Raw genomic sequence first — 21,909 nt, 5'->3', positions numbered from 1 at the left:
GTTAAATTGAGCAGTGTCAGAAGTGTTCTTGTCAGCAGAGTTTAGGAAAAAATCTAGTATTCAAGGAGTGTATCTGTGGAAGAGTGTTGCTGCCGAGACATGAGTTGATGCATTACAAAATCCCCTTTGGGCGTACCCATGTTTATACTGTAAAACAAAATCCTCAAAACTAAAAGTTTAAAACACACTTGGGAATATTTGGATTTTTCTACTGCCATGGGCACTACCTTTCCTCTGGTATAAAGATGAATTTATTATAAACACAGACACAACAGAATTCCATATTAACTTACACTAGTAAGAATGCAAATTCTGCAGCAAAAACATACTGGAGGCCTAAATAAAAATTAAAGACATTTAAGTGAAGAAAAATCAGTACACCATGGTTATAAAAATATAATTAACTACCTAAAAATGGAAAAAATATACTAAGATAACACACAAAAATAATTTTTATTATTTTTTTTAAATTAGAGTCTGAGGCATAATGGTTATGTTTCAAATCAATAGGAAATTGCTTTGATGATGGTTAAAATGTCTTCTCTGACTTTCTGGAATGAATAAGACATTTTTTAGTACACCTTATGAATTTAGCAAGCTATCAAAACATAAAACCAGTCTGTGTTAAGTGCATTCTAAGTCTAGATTTTCTTAAACCAAGACAAGAGATGGAGTGATGGTCCTTGGCTCTACATTGTTTTGTTTGTTCCAATGTTTCAATTAGAAAATGAAATCACTAAATTTGCTAGAATTATCACACTGATGGTTTTTTTTGTTTGTTTGTTTGTTTTTTTCACAGATTAAGATGCTTGGTAAAGCAGCTGGAAAAGGGTGACATTAATGTGGTGGACTTAAAAAAGAATATTGAATATGCAGCATCTGTGCTGGAGGCAGTTTATATTGATGAAACCAGGTAAGTCTGAGGGGGAAACAAAATGGAAAGAATGTTGCAAATTGTATTTTAGAAATTAGGTCTTTGCATGAAATTGTCACTGACGAGAGCTGAAAGTCTGTGCACATCAGAAGCGTTTGTGGCTCTTGGGTCTTTTATGACAAAGTTAAGGCAAGCAAGATTCCAAAGGTCAGATGTAACTGTTGTCTGGAAAGAAATGCTCTCAGAAATGAGTCAGAATAGCTGGTCAGTAAATACACAAAGGAATGAAAAGCTGTGATTTATTTTATAATGTTTGATGCTTAATTTCTTTTTATTGTTGGCAGTATGACTGGCAATCATGTGTGTTAATTCCAAATAAAATAGAAGTTCTAAGTATTTGGCTTCATAAAAGAGTTTTAAGATATGGACTGTATTGAAATTAGCTAGCTGATTTGCTGGTTTTCTTTCTGCATGATGTCCTTTCCAAGTTTTTTCTAAGCAGAATGGTCTTGGAAAGCTTTCTGCCCAGACTTCCTCGGTAGCACTGGAGCGTGCAGTGCATGTCTCAGTTTTACATTTGAGAATTATTCATGGACCACCTCTCTCTCCATGGTGCGTGCCCTCCCCTTGAAATCTGACACAGTGTTTGATACAGTTCTTGAAGTCCTGCTTCAAAGAAAAAACACTGGCTATTCCTCCATACACCTCCCAAACACTGGCATTAAATGGGTGTAGTATTCATGGCTCTTTCTGAGTGGTAGTGCTAAAACCAAGAAAATAAATTGAGATTTACTTAATTTCTAAACTGAGGCAGCTTCTGTAGAAATTAACAGTAGTGTCACAATGAGGAATACAGTCTTTCTGGCTTTGTGTGGGAATATCAAGACTAATAGTAGGCATTTTATGCACAGAGAAAACAGCTACCACTGAAAATACATAGGCTCTGGGCAGCAACAGGTGCATTGCTTTTGCTGTAAGCAAATCTTTAAATTAGCTAATTGCCCTCATAGGACTTGACAGCAAGATAATAAAAATACCCAAAAGAAAACAAACACATGTAATTGTATAATGATTGGCAAGATTTTCATAGTCCTCTGGTTATTTTCTTAATTCTAGGGCCACTATGTCCTCATAATGGTGACTATTTTCAAAAATTCTATTTCACTGTATCAGTAAAGTTTTTTCTTCTGGAGCTCACTGCACAACGATGTTTAATTACATTTATTTATTGCATCCTGTATTTTACAGAAAATTCTGACTTTCCACTATACTAAGTCAGGAAATACTTGAGACAGGTATCTTGCTTTGCTCTTATTTATTAAATACTTGTGTTCACCAAAGAAACTTGAGAGTTTGTGGACCTACCAAAATTTTGTAGCATTCCTTATATAGATGTGCATTAAGCATAATTTTATGTATATCTTTCGATACCTATATCTGTATTTATGAAGAATATATGTAAACATATAAATCAAATTCTACTATAAATAGTAGTTAAAAGTGAGACTATAATGAAACCTAATTTTCTATTTTTATTCTTTTAATTTTAGTGGTTTGTACTTCACAATTATACCTCTATATTGTTCCTTTTGGTTTGCAGTATTTGATTTTGGTTTTAATTTCTCGTCCTTGGACTTATGTAGTCCCCATGAAATTCAGAATCAGTATGATGAGTTTTTTAACCTAGTGTTCTTTGTGTTAATTTTATCTTAGAAATGTAGACTGACCCTCCACATTTTAGTTGGACAATGTTATGTATGGGTCTATTTTAAATTTTGAACATTCCCCATTAAAAACAATTGTAAATGGTAATCTGTAAAATTTGTAATTTACCAAAAATTGCAAATTGTAAATTTATTGTGAGGCTGGGAAACAGCATAGTTGCCATTGGTACTTTCATAGTAGACTCTTTTCCATGGCAAGCTGCAAAGATAATTATGTTTTAAATAGCATGGCCATTATTCTGTAATCTAAGTCTACTCAGAAATGTAAGCACACAAAGAGGGTCTCTAGAGCTCCTGGGAAGCCAGTCCTTAAGGAACAAAGCAGTGGATCACTGAGTCAAATGGAGGCTGAGTTAGCTTGTGTGGTTGCATTTGTCCTTGTTCCCACCAAAGAATACAGGTTGTCTTGTACAGAGCTACTTCTGTAGGAGTCTGGAACTGAGTTAATTGCACTCATTGGTAGATTGGAAATAATAGTTTAGATCATAAGCAAGAGGGTCTGTTCCTGCTGAGCCTGAACATGGAATTTTGAACATCAAATAACTTCAGTAAGTTTCTTACATATGAATTGCTTTCAGTCAATGTCTGCACCTCATGTGAAAATACCCATGGCTTTCTGTTTTAAGACCAGCATTGATCCCTGGATTTTGTCCTGATGAATTTACTGCCCCAATGCTGAAGTCTCCAAACAGACGAAGACCTCAGCTTCCACCAGCAATCTAAAATTGCATCCTGTTTGTGGTCTCTTCTTCCCCACTTTTCTGGGCAGCAGACCTCAGTATCAACCTGAGGGAAATGTCATTTAAATATCTCTATAGACAGGAGTAGCAATAAGCAGAGAGTTTGTTACTTGAATCCTCTTAACTCCTCTTTCTGTTCTGATATATTTGCTATGAAACAGGATGATGAAATGCTCATGATAGTGGTCCCTCACATATTGCTGTGTCTGTGCAATTCTTCACAGACACAGAGAAGAAAAAAGCAAAAAGAAAAGTTAGAACTAAGGTCAATAAGGAGATCCAAGTATGATATATCTCACAGAACTTGGTCAGTAATGTAGCGAAAGATCACAGAAGAACCTTGTCTGTTCCACAGCTCCAGGAAACCACCACTACTTAAAAAATAAATCTCTGGCATTATTATGGCAAAACCTCTTTTCTCTTTATAAGCCTGAGGGTTTTTTCAGTGAGCAGTTCCAATTTCTTCCAGTAGAAGATACCCATTCCCCTCCACCCCCGTCCCCCCCATATGCTGTTACTTCATTTCAGTTTCTTGAAAAGCCTGTATCTTATTTTAAAGTTGTGTGTGCACATGGAAGGACATTCAAACATGTATGTTGATGGCATATTGAATCTTTATTTAAAGTGCAACAATCAGATGCAAATAGCTGTAGAATTCACAGAATTTGGCAGAGGATTAACTATTTTTTTCAGGTCCTCTGATTTTCCCTTTGTCTGCTCCTGTGTTTCTCTACACAATAACATTTATCTGAGAATTTTTTGTAACTATTTGCCAATACTAGTTTCTATTCTTGAGCTTTCTAAAACTCTGTGGAGCTGGGTTAGGGCAAAAGCAGAGAAACAACACAACAGATTTTATTTATGAAGTTCTGAGAGTATTCTTCTTTGAAACAGGGATAGGCACTAGGGATAACCTTCCAAAATGAGGAAAAATTGGTTTGGGGCAGTGACTGTCAATATCTCTATAAAAGGTTCTGAGCTGATGGGGAGTTGGAAAGCCCAGACATCAGGCATTAAGTAAGTGCTGCTTTCCTATGAGCTCCATCATCTGTGGCCCCAAGTCACTCAATTAGCTTGTTTAACAAGATCCTTTTCCAACTGCTGCATCTGTCATTGCTGTACCAAATTCTCAAAAGAGATCAAACACTCTGGTGACTGAAGCTGAGGTTCATCATCAGCTGAAAATAACCAGGAGACTCTCACAGTTCCAGCCCCTCAGCAGATTTGCTCTGTGGAAGAAGTTCAAACTTAATCAATATTATAAATAATTCTGACAAATCTTGCAGCATTTTCTTCATTAATACCTGCCATTTGGCTCAAGGCAATGGAAGAAGGATATTTAGAGTCAAACAGGAAATAAATACAGCCTGATAATTCAGTCATGACAGCTGTTCCATTCCTTGTAAATGCAGCTCTTCATTCATGATAACTGAAAAGAAAATAAGTCAAATAAAATCTAGATAATAATTGCAAGATGAAAGGAAAAAAATGTATTCCAAAGCTAAATAATAATAATAATAGTAATAATAATAAATCCTTATTGTGGAGACTACTTTTATGCTGTTCTGCATAAAATCAGGATAGGTTATTCCAATTATGTTTTATTTTCATATGCCTTAGTATGTTAGAAAATACACTTGATTTCAGGAGGATATTTATCTGTGTAGTTGCAGTTCCATATTGTTCATGCAGTTCCCTGTAGTTTATGTTTGTTTCAGACTGTATAATGCCCTTTTAATAAGGCTTTAACTACTTGAGAACTTTTGACTTAGAAAAGACTGCATTTCTGTAATGCATGAGATAGCTCTGTATTATATAGCTGGCAGGATTTTTTAGCATCTTTGATTCAACAGGTCATAATAACAAATACAGGTTCATGAAGAAAAAAGTAACATCATTAAGGGTGACATTATAGCAATATATATTCGCCTGAGAGGTCAAGAAGTAATGTTTCAATGACACTACTATGGCAGACACAGTTCTTGATAAAAAGCTCTTATTTAGGAAAAAAAGTACATACTGTGATGTGAATAGTGTTAGCTAAAAAGGAGATAATTTAACCTGGGCTTTGTGACTGCTGCTGTAATAAACACCTTGGACTAAGCTGAATTTCCAGTGTATTACTCCAGCAACGCTCCAAATATTTCTGTGGTTTTGGAACTTAGACAGGGACAAACACATCCTCAAATTTTGGGCAAAAAGAAAATACGTTTAAATTGCAAGACAAAGAGTTTTGTTATTTTGTCTCACCAAAAGTCTGTGGTACCCTTCAATAGAGAAATACCCTTTACACCACAGAAATATCCATGACAGGAAGATGTGCATGTGTATCTTTGCCTGTGGGGTCCAAGGAAGCAGAAAGGAACCAAATGCTCAACTGGATCCTGGTGCTCCCAGAGCTCTGTGTTGTGGAAGTGGGAATGGAGCTTAGCAACACCCAACAACTAAACGAAACTCTCCTGTTTCCTGGAGATTTTGAGGTGAAGAATGGTCAGTATAGCTTGTCCTTGGGCAGCTTTCAGCACACAGTTTGCAAGCTGGAGAAGGCTGCTCCCTTGTATTTTCAAGTTTTTCAGTGCTGCAACAGAACTCAGGTCTGTGGCAGCTGCTATATCTTGGGCTAGGACTTAATAACTCAAAAAATAATAAACTGGGATGATACTTGGTAAATCTGTGCTTTCTTTCACACACTTCCAGCTGTCAATATATGTTTAGGAGCTTCCTGTTTTAAATAAGAGCCAAAGTCAGTGAAGGACACACCTTTGATGTTTTCTATAATATAGAATTCTCACAAGCTGTATTTTAATGTCAGCATTGTAAGGCTCTGATCTAGCACTCCAAAAGTTGCTGCTGAGCATCTCACAGCAGGAAACTGTTCCTTGACATTGCAGGACCACTGTGTTCTCACCTGTAGCACACCAGATGGAGCTGCCTGTGAGTCACAGGGTTTCACTGGCTGTAAGGCTCTGGTTATGGAAGGAATTGTGCCAATTCAGACACCAATAGCTATTCAGGGATACCAGCAGAGATGGTCACACCAGCAAAATGCCTTTGATAGTGCAAGGTTGAGAAACTTAAATTTTCTTACATCAAAGAGGTGTACATATTTTTAAAAGCTATTAAAAACATTTATCCTCAATCTTTCAATCTGAAAAGACAGATTAATTTGCTCATTTATACATGAAGGTGAATGATTTGTTCACAGAACAGTAGGGCATTCAGTCAATGATGTAATTTATTTTGAACATATTTCTTCTGAAAATTACCTTTTTGGGAAAAATCTATGAATATTAAAGAACATAACCTGCCAAGGATAGAACAGGTGGAATTGGCTGCTCTATTTGGTAATTATTTACCAGATCGAAAATATGGTCTGTGATTCCTCTCTCATCTGGCCTAGCTGGGGAGATATTTAAAGAGGCAATTATTTAAGCATGAAGTTAAATTTTAATCTTGAATATTCAGTCAAGTTTGCCGAGCGTGTATTGCTGTCCTTCACAGCCAACCCATGGTTAAATGTATTTTGCCTGTACAAAGAAATGTACCATTTGAAGTAAATCATTCAGTTTATCCACTAAGGGAATCTACAATTGATACTTTTGCAAAAGCTTATTGTGTTGAGATTAATTCAGTATGTTCCACCCTTATAAAAGCTTAAAATAAGCCTTTGAAACCTTTTGTACTAAGCTGGTTTGCTTTTGGAGCTTTTTTTGTGGTTTTTTTTTGTTGTTTTTTTTTTTCTTTCTGAGAAGAAAGTTTACAAGATCATTCAAGTTGTATATTAAAAAAAAAAGCACTTAAAATAACTGAAAATCTACTAAATTCTGACTAAGCTTCTCAGTTCAGTTAGGGTATTTAAAAAATGGCCAGCATCCCTTTTCCGAAGTTATCGAATTTTTCTGTTTCAAAGTTTTTGCTGGTACTTCATCTTCAAATCATGCCCTGAATTAGTCCTTGCCCTATAGAACTCCCATAGCTATATCAAAGTGAAAGGAAAGGAAAGAGAAAAGACACTGGCTCACATCTGCACTCTGAAAAATGGTATTTTTTAATCATGAGCATCCTGAGCCAAACCTTAATATTGTTGTTGGCCTTTGGTATATACCTCTGCATTTCTGAGTAGGCAGTACATACCAACAAGTGAAAATTTCAGTAACAGTGGTCCTTCCTATATTGCTTCTCTTCTGTTGTAATTCCTGCATTTATTCAAAATTATTTTCTGTTTATTTTAATCGGTAATTCTTCATATGTGGACAATTTTTCTAAGAATGTGCTAATTTTATGAGTACAATATGTTAGTAAAACCATGATTTCCTTTGGAAAGATCTTTATGTACCAAAAATGCTCCTCATTCATTTTTGCAGTTTGTTTATCCTTTTTGGGAGTCAAGAGAGCCTTTTAGTGAATGTAAGTGGAAGTTGTAATGGACTATAGAGGATGGAAATATTGATTGAATATATTGATTCATGCTTATTCAGGAAGGTAGGGAGATAATAGAACTAAATAATTGATTAAATGTAAGCTGACTATTTAGACTGTAAATTCTTCTGCGTTCTAGACCCAGGTGAGGACTTTAATTCACTCTTAAAGGCTTGACTAATTCACTAATTGGCAAAGAGCTAGTACCACCTTCTTAACCTCTTCTCTGGAAATCTTCCACTACCTCTGTAAGGCAGCATGATTGATCAACAAAGATGGAATTTTTTTCCCCATAGCCATTATCTAATTTTAATTTTTTTCATTTTCTTTTCTTTCTTCTCCTCCATAGTACATCTGATATATTCCTAAGGGAAAAGAAATACACTTCTGACTAGTGCATTACTATATTTAAAATTCTGATTAAATGAAGAGAGCTAGAAATTATCACTACTTGAATTTTGAAAAATTATTCTTGGCAAAAAACACAGTACTGCGACAAGAAGATCAGGTTATTAGTTACTATGACTGCAGCATTAATTGATTGCTAAGCTGAAATGCCAAGGGCCATGTCTTACTTATTCCCACAACTGTCAATGAAAGTTCTACTCGTGGAATGAATAGAATTAAATAACCCAAGCCTCCCCCTCTCCTTCCCACGCATATCTCTTCCTCGTATTGCATCTACTTAACAGGCTGATGATATATGAGCAAAATAAGTGTATGTAACCCTGAAATTCTGATTATGTGTTGAAAAAAAAAAAGTATTTTCAGTGGCACATTATGGTAGAGCTCTTTTTGTTGTTTTATTTTTTTAGCATTTTTGGGTGTTCCTTTGCTTTATGGAAGAAAAATTAAAGTGTGTGCCTTGGCATCTATTGGTATATTTATGTAATTCAATTGGGATATTTGAGTTCATGCCTCCTGGTTGAATGAAATTTATCTCAGCAGTGTTTTACTTGAGACTGATTGTGGAGCAGCTACCTAGCTTTAAAATGCCCACAATCTCTGATCTTCAGGTTGGTTGATTTGGAGGATGAGGCTCTGGGCCTTGTGGTCACTCCATTCCCAATACTTGCTAAGTTGCAGGCTGTAGCCTTGTGTTTGACAGGTATAGTCACGTGTCCATTAATTTTTCCAATGACAGTTTTGAGCCTGTGTGGCAGTTTATGTTTTTGAAATGCCACAAATTTATATTACAGTTTACAAATTACATTTTGAAATTTATAATTACAACTTAGATTTCAAATCTTGCAAAAACCCCTGCAATATTTCATAGGAAGTTCAGTGGTTTGAATGTGTGCCTTTGTTTTGAACTTGTCATTTGATTTTATTTGATCTTCATACTTTTTTTTTTTTGTTTTGTTTTAAAGGCATACAATTCTAGAACGGGCTAGAGTGAGATGAATGACTAGCCTTTATTTCCTCTCCTTAAATGTTGTTTCAATTAGGAACCTGAAAGAAACTAATCCTTTTTGAGAAGTTATTGACCTTATGTGATGAGGGATCTGTAAGATTTTGTGCTTACAAATTCTGTGTTGCCCTTTCTTTTCTAGATATTTAAGTTAGAAGCAGAGTCACTGAAGCTCTCTCCTCCCTACAAATTGTTCAGCTATCTCTCATCAGAGAGCAGTGGCCTCATGAAAATTACAGATAAATTAACACTTATTTCAAATACTACTTTCTCTGTTCCCTCTTCATGCAGTAACTCCTGCTTGCTGTCATTTACAGACTGAATAGTCCTCCTGCTTTACAAATGAATGGTTAAAAAGATTAGAGAGACTGCAGTGTGTCTTGCTAGTCTTAATTTGTACTCCAGTGGCTCATATCCGCAGAGCTCAGAGCTTGATCCCAGATTTAGATCTGCATCTGATCACAGCAAACTGGTGTAGAACCCTGCTTCCTGCTGCACAGGTGGTGTGGAATATCCTGGTTGCAAGCTCTGAGGTAGCCTAATGCCCATGGCCCTCTAATTGCAGGAATATTTGCATCTCATTTGAATAAAAGTTGGAATAGTTACAAAAATATATTTTAGGGCTCATAAGTTTTTTCCTTGTTATACTAAAAACATATCAAATGTCAAATATTCCTCAGAAATATAAATGTACTGATTTATCCAGGAATATTCAATGACAATGTTAGACTAGTATGGATTTAAGTGAACTATAACATACATTTTAGTTTAGGCAAGAAAGCAAATTTGTAGCCCTTGACCTTTGGTTCGTCTCAGCCTTGGTTCAGCTTTACAAGATAATTTGCTCAAATCTACACAAGTCCTGCTCTTCCAAATTAAGTTTCTGACTTTTGGCTGTTGTCCCACTGTCAGAAAATTTCATAATTCTTGCTCATTCTGCTCTTCTTGTACTCCATGTTAAAGAGCCTTCCTAGTGTGATAATTCTATGCCTCCAAAAAATAGGAATTTTTCTACTGTTCTTTCAGTAAACTTGGGAAGAATGAAGGGTTTATAATTTAATTTATAAATTAAGAATTTTATATTTTTTAAGCCCCAGTTGAAGAATCTCACAAAATATGCTGTTTTCCACATGGGCTGCTGAAATTGAGCATAAATATGCCATGTTCACCAATAATTTATATGATTCTTCTGACATGCTTCCTATTACTATAATCCCTCAGATAGCATTAGATTTATGTGGAGATTCTTTTGAACTATACCACACAGGCTTTCTTTACTCATCCATGTTTCAGAAAGGCAGCACTAGAGAAATAGACTTATGTAATCAAATAATACCTGCATTTCAATTGGTACCACTGGCAAGAAAATATTTCAAAAGGGTGGCATGCTTTGCATATATTCAGGTGACCCTAACTCTGGGGTTTCTTGCATAACAATTTTCCCTTCATTCAAAGGCAAAATTTATATCAGACTAAATAAGGGATTTGTTTCCTGGAAACTCCAGCACTCTGAGTGATAAGGGCAAATAACTGCAGGAAAAAGATTTATAGAAGAGTGGAATGGAAGTGTTGAGTCTGTTTAAAGAGAGAATTTAGTTAAATGTTTCTTCTAAATAAACTGATGACCTCTAATTCACTTTTGTTGAAGTTTCTTTTTAGTACTTCTATTTTGCAAGTGTTATATATAACTTTTCTAGCTTTTTGAACTGCTAACAAATGTGAAAGCTGACTTGCAATCCAATCTTGTAGAATATCTTTACTGCTATGACATTGTTATCCTGCCTTCAATAGGAATACAGATCTCTACATAGAAGGAATTAATTCTTTTCAATAAAGGAATTCATTCTCTTTAATGCTTTTATTGTGCTGCAGTAGCAGGATGAGCATGTGTACAGGGTGTTCACTGACATGCATGCACCCCATTGTTGCTATGTAGCATAATTTACTTTTGCATGTAAGTATCAAAACAATTGTATTGTTTGAGGCCAGATCAATAGACCACTGGTGCTTTTGCTTATAGCAGCAACCCTGCTGACAATTCTGTCAGTTCTTGTTTTAGAGGTCTTCTTGGGATTTTACAGCTCATTGGTTGCACTTCAACCCACCACTGCTCTGACGACTTACTAGAACCATCTTTTCTTGTCTTCAGTTGAAAAAGTTGCATTTTATTGTCTTGTACCTTCTGGAACATGAGCAGTGGAAGAGAGAGATGATATCTGCTGTGCACGGAGGAGCCCTGGTCTCAGTCCATCTGCCAGAGAAGACATTTAGTGATGTGCTGGCTTGGTCCTACAGTCAGCCTCAGCTCCTCTTAAATCAAGTTTTTTTTGCTGTTCACCTGTGAGTACTCTTCTTGTTAGGTCTGAGGTCTTGTTGGTTACGTTACCTTGTACTAATATTTTGTAGGAAACTTTTGGACACTGAAGATGAACTCTCTGACATCCAGTCGGATTCGGTCCCGCTGGAAGTGCGGGACTGGTTAGCTTCTACATTCACAAGAGAAATGGGAATAGTGAAGAGGAGACCTGAGGAAAAGCCCAAATTCAGAAGCATTGTGCACGCTGTACAAGCTGGGATTTTTGTAGAAAGGTGAGAGCTTTGTTTTCTTGTTACAGCAAGCACTGCATTTAATCACAGTGTCTGCCATCCTTTAAATGGTGGGATGAACCTGAGGCAAATCTTTGAGCCAGAATTTATGCTTAATTTTCTGCAGATACTCCATTTTTTTATACAGAAGTCCAGATGAAACCTCTAAATTTGTAAAATTTCCTAAGCCTTGGAAAATTCTGGGGATGGACTCAATGTCTTTGTAACTTCTACACTAAATTGTACCAAAGACTGTTCTAATATTAAAGGGTAATGTACTTGCAAAGAGGTTTGTCTCATAATTTCATAAAAGATTACATAAATCTTTGGGGTCAGACCCTTAAATAGATTCATGTTATTTCAGAAACTCTGAAAGTAAAAATAAAAAAGGATAAAGTGTTCCAGTATGTTTTTAAAGAAGTTCTATTTCTTAATATTTTATTTGTTCTTTTAGGATGTACCGAAAAACTTCAAGCATGGTTGGTTTAGCTTATCCAGCAGAAGTGATAGTTACATTTAAGGTAAAAGAAGCTTAATTATTGTGAAAATTGAATGTATTTGCACTTACTTTTAGTGGTTTTAGGGTCAAATGAATATTTTTCTACTGAACATACCCTAGCCATAGTTATTACTACAGAACTGAGCACAAAGTACAGAGAAACTAATAGTTAAAAATTCAAAAATAACATATGATTCTGATTAATTCTGATTTAATTTAGATCCTATGAGAGTAATAGAATGAAATTTGTATAGAAGTTCTTATAGAAATGTGAGACAGTTTTATCAGCTCCCAGTGGTATTGTAATCAGCATCTCGGACAGCAGCATTTGCTTCCTTTTTAGGAGAGAAAAGAAGATAGTATTGGGATAGAGCTAACAAAAGAAACTGAAGCTTATGGAACAAGTACAGTATTTGCTGTATATTTAAAGTATTACTTTAGTTCAGCCAAAAGATGATCTTTTATAGTAAGCTGAGTTCCTATGTCTATGAATGGAATTACAAACTAGTATTTCTTGAGAATTAAGTACCTCTACTTTTCCCCTGAAAGCCAAACAATTGTATTTTTCTCAAATTGCTTTATGTTTAATGACATCAGTGTTAATGACTTTGCATATTTGAAGGGTGTTATTCAGAGTAGCTCCATGAGGTTGTATAGACAATTTGTACTGAGAAAGTTAAACTTGGAAGTTTATGACCTTTGATTTGGCATGCAAAGTGGCCTCAGTCATGTTTCGAGTATTTTATTCATAACTGAGACCATTGTTTAATTGTTTTCATCATTAATATTGTCATTAATGTGTTATCTACATTAGGAATTTGAAAGATTTGGATAATAAAAGCACCAAACTCTCCCTCTTCCCTCTAGATACTAGCCAAATGGATGGAAATTTAATGATTTTTTGTTTTTTGTTGTTTTCCTTTTCCCTTGTCTACAGGATGTTGATAAGTGGTCTTTTGACGTATTTGCCCTTAATGAAGCAAGTGGAGAGCACAGTCTGAAATTTATGATGTATGAGCTGCTAACCCGATATGACCTTTTGAGCCGTTTCAAGGTCAGGAACTAACCACAAATAAAAAAGATGTATGCAAAAATACGTGTCAAGTGTAAAGTACAAGAAAAGCAGAATTGAAATGCTTTTTATTGTACAATGCAGTGTAGAATTTCAAAGAATATGGCAAATGAAATATTGTAAAATGCCAATAGTTCTGCCAAACTGAAATTCACCCAGAACATGCAAAGTTTTCTGCAACCCAAAAAATGGAAAGCTAGGTAGACCTTTGTCATGTCATTTGTATTACATAAATAGATTATGTATATAGACTATTAACTCAGCAAGTCTAAACCAGTGTCCCACCCTTATAGATCAAAAATTACTAAAAAGGCAAAAAACTGTAGTTAGTCCTAAATACTTTTTTCATTGTCTGGATTATGCTGTATTGATCCCAGGGGGGGATATATAAAGAGAAAAATTGCTTTTCCAAGGTGTAGGGATTTTTCAATACAATATGGAGTCCTTGTAGCCAGCTTTGAAAGGCTGAGATAAAAAAATAATTCAAAATGATAAATTTATTGTTACAGTACCAAATGAAAGGTTTTTTTATAGTTTCAAAATCTCTTTGCTGCAAAAACTCTGTGTTCTTTTGAAGAGGCTGGCTTATCCTGAAGTTTCTTGAATATTTTAACTTTTTCCAACAGGCTTTATTTGCTTGAAGTCAGAACCACAACAGGACCACCATTATAAAAGAGACATGAAGTACACCATGCTACTGGTAGAGTGGGTTTAAGCCCATTCTCAGTCCCATTATTTATGTTGCAGAATTTTTAAATAAATAAGAAATTATTAAGGGATATGCAATTTCATGAAATGGGTGAAGTGGTTTATCCCTAGGCAGCAAATAAGCACCACACTGCCACTCGCTCACTCCTCTCCCCAGAAGGATGGGGGAAACAATTGGAGGCGTAAAAGTGAGAAAACTTGTGGGTTGCAATATGTACAGTTTAATAATGATGGTGATAATAATATAGAAAATTAATATTTAAGAGGGAAATCAACCCCGAGAAGAAAGGCTGCCAATGAAGCAGTTGCTGGGCAGCAGCAGCAGCTGAGCGCTGCCCAGGCAGTCCCCAGGCAGCAGTGCCCAGCCAGGCTCCCCCAGCCTGGGGCTGCTGCCCATGAGGCCGTGTGGAGCAGCATCCCCGGGGTCAGCAGGGCCAGCTGTCCCAGCTGTGTCCCTTCCCACCTTCTTGTGCACCCCAGGCTGCCCGCTGGTGGGTGGGATGGGGAGCAGAAAAGGCCTTGACTCTGTGCAGTTGCTGATCAGCAGTAACTAACACATCCTGCGGTTATCAGCTCTGTTTACAGCTCAAATCCAAAATGTTGAGCCATACCAGCTACTATGAAGGAAATTAACTCTGTCCCTGCCAAAACCAGCACAATGCAAAAATAAGTGGGACAAGATAGTACCTGTACTTCACACGTTGTCTGGAGGAAAGAAAGTTGTACTATGACATTAAAGCAAATCTTGTCTCAAGTAAGGTAAAAAGTGGTGAAGAAAAGAAGATAATCCTATCTCTCATGCCTGTGTTATACATGCAACCTCTGCAACCCTGGTGCAGACAGACATGCCTTGAAAACCATTTGGTTGATAGGTCTGCAGTGTCTTGTACATGGTGTATGTAGAGAGATACAACATCTACAGAAATTGTGTGAGACTCACTGGTGTATGTATGATACCAGACCTTTGCATTTTAAATTTTCTTTTATTGTTTGCCCACTAGATGCCATGGTATATTATTTGTGATTCATTTATTGCGTGCTTGACTTCGCAGCTGTTGCAGGAAAAGAACCAATTATTTTACTGTTTTCTTGTCTATAGATCCCTGTTCCAAATCTTATTTCTTTTGCTGAAGCTCTTGAAGTTGGTTACAGCAAATACAAGAATCCCTATCACAATTTGGTCCATGCAGCTGATGTTACTCAAACTGTGCATTACATAATGATTCACACTGGCATCATGGTAAGAAGTATTGTGAAATTCAATTTCTTTTCTCAGACTCTGCTGTTTAGAATAAATGTGTACATGTTTCTTTTCTAACGGAAAAAGCTCAGTTGCAAATTTTGCAGAGAGATTCAAGAACTACTGTTCAGGCTGTGAACTTTATTTCATTTTAAGAGTTCTTACAGGCTGAACTTCTCTCAATGCAGAGGGAAAGAGGAAGAAAAAAAATAATCCTTAAATTCTTTTTGCTTTTTATCGCCTGGATTTAGGTATTTTATATCATATTTAATGAGATAGATTTGCAGGAGTGGGCAGGTGAGAATTTTTTACTTTCACATCACAGTATGGGAGGTGTGATCAGGCAAGGAAGCTTTCGTATCTGCAGAGGTCCTGGCTGTTGAAAGATGTACTGAATCAGTGCAGGCTTAGAATTATATCATCATGGAGTGGCTTGGGTTGGAAGGGACTTCAAAAACAACTCAGTTCCAGCCATCCTGCCATAGGCAAGGACACCTTCCTCTAGACCAGGCTGCTCAAGGCCCCATCCAGCCCTGCATTAAACTCTGAAACTGCTCTTTCTTTCAGTTTTTAACCTTCTTTAGCAGTGCTCTTGCATACTCTATCTGCCTATAGTAGGCAGGCTATTGCATTTGCCTTGAAAGAGCACGATATTTTAAATTAATTATTTGGGAACTGAAATTAATCTGTGGAAGCATTTTCATGTCTTAAAATTGATCTTAAATTTAATATCAGCAGTGGAATTCTCCTCACTATTAGCTTACTAGGCAAAAGTAAATACTGACTGAAAGAAAATGGAAATTGCTGTCAATGGCTTTTTGATAATTTGTCTTCCCTGTGAATACAGTTGTTTAAAAACCCAATGAACCAAAAAACAAACAACAAATGAAACAGCTGGGAAGAAATAGTGTCTGATTTCTGTTTGCAGAGCTGTGAAACAATTCCAGAAGACTTTGGAAAGGAAAGGTTTAGAGCTGACTCTGGATTTTTTTTCCTCCTATAAATGCACAATAAATGACAGTCAATCACTTATGTTAAGCCTTTTCTCACTTAAAATGCCCTTGGCTTCAGGGTGGGCAAGGAAAAGTCCCCAGGCATTGCATGTTTTTATTCTACTGTTTGAAGGGAGTATGTTGCTTGTGTTTAAAGCCATATTTTAACTCTAATACCACTTCTTAAATGAAGCCTGGAGTCTTCACCAGACAAGATTCCTTTTTAGATTGAGAAGTTTTCTTGAGAAAGCACTTCCATATCAGACTGAAGCAGAGGCTAGACAGCTCTTGCCAAGAGGAGTCCAAACCAAAGTTGTTTTATATAATATTCAACTATCAAAATAATATTTTAGTGAATGAAAATTCTTGAAGATATTAGATTAACTGCAAGAGTTAAGCGATATGAGCCATGTCATTGTTGCAAGTATACACCTGGATCAGGAACTTGCCAGGAGGAAAATCCTCTTGTTTTATTATAAACATCCCTCTGGCCCATTGTATCTGCCCCTCTGCCCTTCAAAAAAAAAAAAAAAACAAAAAACCACAAAACCAAAACCAACCAAACAACAACAACAAAAAAACCAACAAAAAAAAAAAAAAGAAAAAAAAAAAAAAAAACAAAAAAAAAATTCAGATTTTCCTTGTGATGCCAGGACATAGTTCCAACTTCCAGAGCTGTACTAGTAATTTTGGGACATTTAGCCATTGAGTTCCAACTTCCAGAGCTGTACTAGTAATTTTGGGACATTTAGCCATTGCTTAAACCACTTTGAAAGACACTTTGTGTATCTCTGAACACTAAATAAAAAAATCTGTTTTGTATTTGAATATCTGATATTTCACTGCGTGCACATGAGTGTGAGACAGGCCTTTCCAGCATGAGTATTACAGTATTAGCATATTAACCTTCTAACTGCCTTAATCATGTGTCCAAATCAAGTCTAAAAAAGTTTAGACTTTACTGTTGCAAAATCTCATTAATCTTGGAAAACTGCTACAGAACATTTCTGCTAAATTAGTCCAGGTTTAATTCATTAGGCATTCTATGATTCTGTGGTGCTATGATACTGGAAAGTTCTTGGAAAGAAATCTAACTAGGACACCACTTAGTCAAGAGTGCCTCCAAACAGATGTACTTGCCAGCAGAAGGAACATTTATGGAAATCAGTGTTTGAAAGAGGGCCTAGTGATTCTGCAGCTTGCAAAGTATTTCTCTCCCAAATGTCACTTGCAATTTGAGAAAGCATCAGTATCATAAAAATGTTCTATTTAACTTGATGGATTTTTTTTCCTGTTGCCTGGTTAACGCTCCAGTACCCTACTCAATAACAATTTAGAGTTTGCTTCTCAAGCCAACAGTTTACTGACATGTTCACTGTAATCCTTTTATAAAACTCTGCTCTATTTCTAATACCTGGATTAGAGTAAATATGATACAATTTAGATCAAATTCCTGTGATTTTTTTTGTTTGTGTTTTTATTTTTTCCAGATTGGTTTGCAATTTGAGGTTTTTCTGCTTTCATTTTCTCTTAAGGACTTGGTACTAACTCCAAGTCTTGCAGAGTTGCTAGTTTCCTTGTTTATTTCTGAAACATATTGAAGGAAAGATTTCCAAAAGCTGGGGTTTAGGAAATCTTTTGCATGATTCCTGTTGTTGAGGCCATATGTTTTGTACCTTTTATAGGAATCTAGAAAACAGTAGTATTTCCACATTTGTCAAAAAAAATTGGCTAATCAGAGCTTATGCCTCTCCACAATCCCCTAGAGAGATTCTGGTGAACAGTAGGACATATTCAGAGCTGCTGTTAAAGAAATAAAATAATCATTATATTTTTCAAAAGTTGCTGTCTGTCTTAAGAAAGAAGATCTAGCCACCTCAGATCAATGTTAAATATCACAGATGGCAGACAGTCTATTAACCTTCCCAAGAGACTAAATCCCAGATGATGCAACTGAAATGTATAACTCAAGCTTGCGTTTATGAAGTTCTCATCTTTATAAAGGTTTAAGAATCCAAGTCCCAGGGAATACATCTTGTAAAGAACTTTTGAGTCATCGATCATCTTCCCACCATCCCTTTTCTCTTCCCACGTACCTGTATTGCTCAAAGTAGAGGAAAAAATGTCTTTACTGCCAATAAGTGCATTGAGACTCCATTTCTTACTCAGTTTTTAACCTATCACTGTAAAAAAAAAATTCAAACAGAACTCATAAGTTGAAATGTATCTATTTACATATCAGCAATACATAATACTTCCATAGAAGACATAATTTATATTATCTATGACACCCACAAGACATAGTATCTTTCAAGAGGGAAGCATGTTTCAGCTCTTCTCAGCCTTGCAGACCCCAGATACTTGTTTTCCCCTCTTCCTTTTATAACACACTTATTAACTGCCTCTGTAAGAGTATTTTTCTACTTCCTTAGAAATCCTTTAGCTAAAGTAGTTCTCTGATTTGATTACTGATCTCAATTTTGACTATACTAGTGTGTGTAGAGTACTTGCTCTTCTCTATTACTGTATGAAGTCTCTGTGTAGCCATAGATAGTGTCTGTGAGGAATGTTCTTCTGCTTATGAATGCATTGTCTAGCAATGACTTTATTTGCTACAAAAGCCGACCTTTGAAAAGGCATCTTAAAGAAAAATTTATGTTTAGCTTTCGTTACACTTTCTGTGTTTCTTTTCTGTTTGGTATGTTAAAAACATTGTGAGAGCCAGGACTGGTCATGGCCTGGTTTCTTGTGACACACAATATGGTGAAGGTCATTGTTTCCATTTTTAGAACTGCTTACAGTACATTCTCATTCCTGTGTCTGTGACCTTTCTAATCCTATACTGCCTCACCAACAGCCAGTACTTGTTTCTCAGCAGCCCTATTGTGTCACTGAATGACCTATTTAGTTATTCTCACGTGGCTAATGAATCTTGACTCTTTCCTTTCTTCTTTGTTAAAAGAAGAAGAAGGCAACTTTTACTACATTTCACAACTTATGCATTTCATATCCATTCATACACACATATGCACATTCATATGTGCACATTCGGGTGCATGAAGTTGAGATCATTCTTTCCTCCTTTTGTACAGAAGCTTACTTGTACACCAAAACCAGCTGAAATATGTGTGGAAATGCTTGACTAGCATTTGACTTAATCAGTCCTATGACTGTGGGGGTTAATTATCATATGATTTTTCTGCCCCCATCTTTAGATGGAGTAAGTTTTCTCCTCAAGGACTTCTTGTCATTCAAGAAATAAAACTTGAAAGAAGATAACAGGAGGTTATTTTCCTAACTGTGCAATACAGAAGAGCCTCATTTAGCAAGAGTTATAAAAGGGCTCAAACTCCAGGGTCCGCATTATTTTGTATACATGACCTACATTACCTTTTGTTCTGTGTAACTGTATGCTAGCCTTCTGTACTTTTTTAAATTTATTTTTTTTCATCAGTACGAAGTACGATAAAATTTAGAACAGAAAAATCTCCCATGGGCCTAATTTTAGTGCCATGTACACTGCTAAAATATAGATAATGCTAATTTTGACCCTTCAATTTATAATTAACTGTATATATAGTTTACTAAAAGACAAATTATAACCTAAACTTCATATAAGGTTTTTTTTTATTAATATACTGTAATTTGGCAAATGCCATGTGTGAACTAACAGAGTAGATACTCAAAGGACTTGAAAAGTGAACTATGTGATTATTTTGATAACTTCTTACATTTTTGGCTGCCAATATTTACTTTGCTAGTGACCATAAGTATGTTAACTTGGTCTCAGAGAAATCATAAGTACAAAGACTTCTTTTATCGTACAGTACTGAAGTGTTATGGATATATGGTTATCTGGAGTGAGAGGAAAGTTTATTTAAGTTGAAGGTAATGCGAAACATAGTCTGTACTGTAGGATTTAATCTGAGTTAGGCTATTATTGAAAGTGTGACTATGATTTGTTTTTCATTTATCAGCACTGGCTCACAGAACTGGAAATTTTAGCAATGATCTTTGCAGCTGCCGTCCATGACTATGAACATACTGGGACCACAAACAATTTTCATATTCAGACAAGGTAAGTGATGTGGTCTCCTAAGAGTCATATCTGGAGTTTGCAGTTCATTCTGGTCACTGCTGAACTGTTTCATAGCTCTTACTAATAAAGCCAGGAAGCAGCCAGGTCAGTCCTGGTTTTACAAATTGCTTCATCAACTTTGGTTCAGTTAATGGGATCAGTCACATGGTCAAAAACTATGGAAAAGCAATAAGATAGCTCCATACTGTCTGAAATAATTCCATTTTGTAGCGGATATGTCAAGAGGAAATTTGAAAAGATTCAGAACATTCATAACATGCGCTTGAAACCCCCTAAAATTAGTGAAATTTGTTCACTAAATTTCTGATACTACTGACTCAAAAAACTTCTTCTACTGTATCCTCATAAAAATGCCTTATCCCTTACAGCAATGTGCTTACATTTGTTTCACTATGTGTATTAAACAGAAGGGGAAACTTTCAAGTACAGCTTTAGAAATACCTACCATGAGCCATCTCCTAGCATGTTTTGAAAGCAGCAGCAATAGATATGAAAAAGAAATCTAAAAATGAATCCAGCTTGAAATTTAGGCTAGCTGTGGTCTCCTACAGGTGCAGCATGTCATTCTAGCTGCTGGTCCTGTACAACAGCATGTAGCTCTCTCCCTTAAAATATTTTCATCTTATCAAAGGAAAATCCCTGACCAATCCATTCCTGAGTGAAAAATGGTACATCTGATACTTAACCTAGTAAAAACCATCTTATTTTTCTCTATCACTGAGCTATACATTGTTTTTAGTATCCTCAGTTGAGGAGTTTGCTTTAGCTACTCTTTAAAAAAAAATCAGCATGGCAGTGGCATATTCTAACAAAACAGCTCCATGTCAGAAATTTATTTCTTTGGACACAAACATCCTCACACTCACTTATATGGATCAATTGTCCAGTGATAGCATTTAAATGAAATATATAACACAGTTTTTCTCCAAGATGTGGCTTTCAATTATGATAAATGCTAGATTTGCAGCCGAAATAAGGACACAATTCTTTTCTCCTTCAGCACAGTCTGTCTAAAAATAAACTTCAGTTTGTAGTTCCAAGTTTATATTAATTTTCTATTTTTGTCCTTAATATTTTGCTATGAAATACTGCAAGAGTGGAAAACTAATTAAGCTGATAGCCTTTGAATTTTACTCAGTCATACTTGCAAACAGGTATTTGTTATGTGATATAGCTCATTCTTCTCTCCTTGTATAACTTGGCCCTGATGTGGCATCCCAGACTGTGATTCCAAGCATCTTTTGCCTGAGGAAAATGGATGGAATGGCTGCCAAAATCGCAGCAAATCTTAGCGCTGCTTAAACGCAGTCATAAGTAGTTATGTTGATTTAAGTGTGCTTCATAAACATATGTGATTGGCATAACACAGATTTTCCCATGATTTTAGTTAGATTATGGATGTAAACATATTGATTATTTAGGCTTGCTATGGTTTGTTTCCTCTAAATAACATTTCCAATCCTATTTTAGTAATTTAGATTCCTTGGTACCATACATGGCAATATATACTGTTGCTCAACAGAACAAGAGGTTGAATTTAGCTTA

At 35.9% G+C, this 21,909-nt stretch overlaps 1 protein-coding gene across 6 annotated transcripts in view; it reads left to right on the top strand.

Annotated features, from left to right (window-relative positions):
• The window catches only part of PDE1A (phosphodiesterase 1A), a 144,967-nt gene that overhangs the window by 90,350 nt on the left and 32,708 nt on the right, over positions 1-21,909 (top strand). For all 6 annotated transcript variants that reach the window (XM_077785108.2, XM_021531325.4, XM_021531322.4 and 3 more), the window contains 6 exons: positions 800-913; positions 11,575-11,757; positions 12,209-12,275; positions 13,191-13,307; positions 15,133-15,273; positions 20,243-20,343. In XM_077785108.2, coding sequence (XP_077641234.1) covers positions 800-913; positions 11,575-11,757; positions 12,209-12,275; positions 13,191-13,307; positions 15,133-15,273; positions 20,243-20,343 — 723 coding nt within the window. The remainder of the gene's footprint in view (positions 1-799; positions 914-11,574; positions 11,758-12,208; positions 12,276-13,190; positions 13,308-15,132; positions 15,274-20,242; positions 20,344-21,909) is intronic.

The sequence above is a fragment of the Lonchura striata genome, chromosome 7, assembly GCF_050655825.1.
Source record: "Lonchura striata isolate lonStrDom1 chromosome 7, ASM5065582v1, whole genome shotgun sequence".
Lineage (NCBI taxonomy): Eukaryota > Metazoa > Chordata > Aves > Passeriformes > Estrildidae > Lonchura > Lonchura striata.
The sequence above is the reverse complement of the archived record's forward strand: the minus strand, read 5'-3'. Positions and strand labels throughout refer to the sequence as shown.